Genomic DNA, 5,011 nt, shown 5'->3' on the forward strand with positions numbered 1-5,011 from the left:
AGTGTTTTACTTTAACCCCAAACGCAGTGGAAGGCCTCGCGTCGCTAAATTTTTTTATTTTTTATTTTTAATTTAACTGTTTTGTTTTAACAAGAAAAATATTTTTTTAATTTAATTTAATATTTAGAAACATTTTTTATCTTGTCTTAATTAATTCTTTTTTAAATTGAATTTTTGTTTAAGTTTAAGATTTTATTATGTTAAAGAGAAAAAACAAATATTTTTTTTTTATTTCTTTTAATTTGTATTTTATATATTTTCTGTTTTTAAATTCTTATTTTTTTTTCATTTTAATTTTTATATTACATATATGTATTGTTTAAAAAACAATTTTTTTTCTTTAGGTTCTAGGAAACTATTTTATTTAGTTTTTTTAATTATAATTTGTTTCTTTTACTTTTTAGATTATACTGTTTTAAAGAGGAAAAATATTTTTTAACTTCGTTTAATTTAAAGGAACTATTATTTAGTTTTTTTTTGTATTAATGTCTTTTTTAATTAATTTTCCTCTTAGTTTTAGATTTCATTGTGTAAAAAAATATGTGTTAAAATTCATTTAATTTTTAGGAACTTATTTCATTTGTTTTCTGTTACTTAATTTAAAGTGCTATATTATATTATTTTAAAAAGAAATAATTTAATTCCATTCAATTTAATTTTTATTTTTATATCGTTATAATTGTTCTTTTCATTTTTAGATTTATGTAACTCTTTTAAAAAGGAAATAACATTTGTTTTAACTATGTATGCACATTTAATTTTTAGAAAAAAATGTTCTTGTTTTTTTGTAACTAAATTTTTACCTTTTATAATTTCTTTACTTTAGATTTTTGATTTCATTGTTTTAATAATAATCATCTTTGTGCATTCATATTTTTTTATTTTAGTTTTATTTTTCTTTTTTAAATACATTTTTTGATTTTATTGTTTCAGAAAGAAAATATTTTTTTTTTAATTTCATTAAATTTTTAGGAACTTATTTTTTCTTTATTTTTAATAGTTTTTTATTTAAATATATTATTATTTTTAATTTTTACTGTTTAAAAAAAGAAATTATTTTTAAAAACTCTTTTATGTTTTTTAATTTTTCTTTTTTAATTCAATATTTATTAACTTTAAGATTAATTACATATTTAAAAAAATTAAATTCATTTAGTTTTTAGAAAATTATTATTTTCTTCTTTTAAATTATTACATATTTATTTCTTTTTAAATAAATTTTCTTGTCTTTTAATTTTTGGATTTCATTAGTTCATATTTTCAAAATCATTTGATTTCTAACAACTTATTTAATAATTTCTTTTAATACATTTTTTTTTAATTTAATTTTTAGTCTTTATTGTTTTTAAAAGAAATATATATATATTTTTATTTTCATTTAATTTTAAGAAAACTTATTGCTAAAAGACAAACAGAATAACAGTAAGACCTACTCGGTGGCAGATCTTTCAATAAGTTTTTCGAAAGACAGAAAAGAGCTTTGTAGGTAATTGCTAGGATTTACAATTGCCTTAGGAAAGACTTTTGTTTTTCGAAAGACTGTGGTGAAATGATAGATCGTTGTCGTATTCGCATTTGTATTGGTCTTCGTATTCATCTTCAACTTCCTAATCGTCTTCCTCGATGTATTCGTGATCGTACTAGCATTCGCCTTTGTGATCGTCTTCATATTCATATTAATATCGACGGCTCGATCTATCTCGGCTGCCAGTTCGAAAACGCCATACCTCAGAAAACTTTTGAAGAACTTCTTATTTCATAATTTGTTTGAAAAACGCCCTATTTCAGAAATCGGTTCAAAAACGCCCTATCTCAGCTACCGATTCAAAAGCGCCCTATCTCCACATATTTTCAGTTGATATAGGGCGTTTTTAAACCAAATTCTAAGATATGGCGTTCTTAAAAAGTTTTGAGAAAAGGCGTTTTTCAATAAAATTATAAAATAGGGCGTACTTCAACCAATTTCCGAAATACTAGGGCGTTCTTGAAAAGTTTTCTGAGATAGGGCGTTTTCGAACTGACTGACGAGATAGGTCGAAATTCCACTCAGCCGTCGATGTGCCAATTTTAAAGCTATTAGGTGCGTTCGTTTAAAATCTCCAGCAGAAACCAACCAACTGCCAAATTCCGGCGAAATGTCATCTGTTCTCCCACAAGAGAGAAATATCCAAAATAGTACGCGAACAGAAAATTTGCAGAAACTTGCAAGTTAGACGAACAGCTGATATAATTTTTGTTTACATACAAAAGTGTAAAATTTAAAACGTACGAAAAGTCGTGGCAAAGTGTTATACTGACACAGTTTATTGATTAAACAAATAACCACTTATTTCTTACAAGTTTAATTAGTCGCATTTTGTAATTTTTATCTTCCAAACCATCAAATTCAAGTTTGTGATTTGCGTAAATGCCAACCAGCTGTTTTTGATCAGCTGTTTCCCTGTTGGCAAATTGCTGTTGGCAAAAATTTTTCCAACAGAAACTAACAGCTTCCCCTCAAAATGAAATGTCACTTTGCTCTCTCAATTTCCCCTACTTTGCAAGTTTTTTGCGTACGCGAACGCAAAAACCTGTAAGTTTTGGTTAAACTTGAACAATTAACAGCCGCGAACGCACCTATTATCAACAGCAAGAAAAATTTCATCGTTGCATCATTTTGTTGAAAAATCGATGTATGTTTCGGGTTCATCTTCGGGCTCGGCTCAGTCTTCGTGTGCCTTCCCGCTAGAGTTCAATCTCAACCTTCTTTCATATTCGTTCGAAAGTACATTTCGGGATCACACAATCTATTCCTTCAAAAATAGTTGACGCTACATGTACTGTGGTCCGTTACCGCAAGGCCTGCACAACAGCGATGTGGTTTAATCCTTGGGCGTGTGTAAAGAAAACAACCAGCGCCATCCTTGATGACAATCGGATATAATTCAGCAGGATATAACCGTCCTAGTCTTCTAGCTGGCATTCTGCAATATCACAGGAAATATGCCATCTGTACACGGTAACTTTTGCGAAGTGTTTAAAGCAACTTTTCACAATAAGTGAATATGTAGTAAGTATGTATACTTCTATGAAAACAATTTTTCTGATATTTTTTATTGTATAATATGGTAATAGTAAATGTAATTTTTCGCATATATGTATGTATGTATAGTAAGTACATTTTTCATTATTTATTTTGTATTGAAAGGTACGTGTCTTTACTTTATGTAGCCTCCCCGGTCGCCGAACCGTATCCGGAATCAACTTCACCGAACCTGCCTGCCTGACGTAAAATGTACTGATCGATGCCATGTACTAAGAGAGCTACTTCCAAATTGAGCTGGGCGGTTTCTTCTTTAAGTTTACTGATGGCTTTCTTTATGTTCACCACGGAGCCTATTTATGTTAAAAAATTATAAGCATTGATGAAACCGTTAGTATTAATCATCTTTTTATAAAATGGTTGTCCATATATGCAGTAAGTACAAAAGTAGAATTATTCAATACTCACTGCCATCTGACATTGATTGGCCTCGTCGCTCCATTTCACTCTTCTTGATGTCATTCTCCTGTAACACAGAATTCAATTGCTCTACCAGCGCATCTGTGTCGGTTTGAACCTGTGTTTGCGCATGCTGCACATTTGATAATTCAATTGAGATTTCCTTAAATTGACGCACAAATGATTGCAGCTCGTTATTCAAATGATTTTCACGACTTTCGATCTTCTCCAAACTGAAAGTGAACTCGCTGTGTAGCTTCTTCAATTGCGTTTGAGTATCCTCAGAGCTCTGGAAAAAAAGTATAGAAGTACTTATGGACATAGGTATGAATGTATGCATGCGGGGTGTCCTAGACCACCCGTCCACCCCCTTTAAAATGGACGGAAATGTCTTTTATTGAAAACCGCAAAAATGTTACCTACTAAACCGGGGATGCTCTATATTTTTGGTAGTATTATCGAATTCCGGTTTCGACCGTAAGTGGGTTAAACTGACCGGTAGTCCATTTTTAGATATTCGGATTCGGATTCTAAGGATAAAGATACGTAACTTTTGTTTGAAGCTTTTTCCTCAGAAGCGCCGTTTTCAACCCATTATTGACCTTCGAACTTCAACTCGTCCTGGGGGCCAATTCTGATTCTATGTAATTGTAAAGTGAAAATGAAAAATTCAATATCAGTGAAAATTTTATTTTTTCATTTTATCGTTTCGATATATCATTTTAAGCTATTCTCGATCTATAAATACTATTCCATTAACATCTAGCAAGCAATAATTTAGCAAATTATTGTGAGCTTAAGATAATGATATTCTTTATCTCAAGATGATGGTTTTTAGAAAATCGCCCAACTATTCTTTTTCACATTCACAAAACTTTGTGAAAAAGAGTTTTCACCGTGAAAAATTATTGACAAATTAATTTATTTACATTTGAAAACAGAATCGTAGTTTTATGTGAAGTGATGAAAAATGTTTTCACTTCACGTTTTCACAGAACAGGAATTGGCCTCCTGGACTTCTTAAATGGACGAATTTGTTTTTATTGGAAAATATGTACTACCAGTCAAGATTATTTCCCAAGTAATTTTCCAGCTTAGAACTACGGCAAGATATTTAGGCTTTTCGCGGTTAAGTACAGGAAAAACGGCTTTAATGGCCACTTCATTTTCTTCCATGCCTACGGAGACTATTCGTACCGATTTTGGCGGGACATATGAATATTTTTTAAGAGTCGAGATTTTTCATATGTTTTTAGTTTTTTCTTTATTAATTTAATATGAGTCTCCCTGTACTCTGGCCCAAAAACAATTTTTCGTACAAACGTGGCAGCACCTTCGTTATCACGAAGGACCATAGCTGCCAACTTGGTGCTTTAAGCACTAGATTTAGTGCTTTTTGAAAATTAAAACGCCAAAAGAAATGGTTTAGTGTCTAGTGCCTTTTTTAGTGCTTTTTTTCTGAACTCAGATTTCTCAAATGTATACGGGTGATTTTTTTGAGGTTAGGATTTTCATGCATTAGTATTTGAC

The 5,011-nt window shown here is 30.3% G+C and overlaps 1 protein-coding gene across 1 annotated transcript in view; it reads right to left on the reverse strand.

Moving 5' to 3' along the window:
- Positions 1–3,135: 3,135 nt before the first annotated feature.
- LOC118741829 overlaps positions 3,136–5,011 on the reverse strand; it is a 7,594-nt gene continuing 5,718 nt past the window's right edge. Inside the window, exons 2-3 of the mRNA XM_036473803.1 lie at positions 3,491–3,770; positions 3,136–3,375 (exon numbers count right to left, since the gene is read on the reverse strand). Of these exons, the coding sequence (XP_036329696.1) occupies positions 3,203–3,375; positions 3,491–3,770 (453 nt within the window). The 3' untranslated portion in view covers positions 3,136–3,202. The remainder of the gene's footprint in view (positions 3,376–3,490; positions 3,771–5,011) is intronic.

This window comes from Rhagoletis pomonella, unplaced genomic scaffold, assembly GCF_013731165.1.
Source record: "Rhagoletis pomonella isolate Grant_MI unplaced genomic scaffold, Rhpom_1.0 Rhpom_scaffold_00006, whole genome shotgun sequence".
Classification (NCBI taxonomy): domain Eukaryota; kingdom Metazoa; phylum Arthropoda; class Insecta; order Diptera; family Tephritidae; genus Rhagoletis; species Rhagoletis pomonella.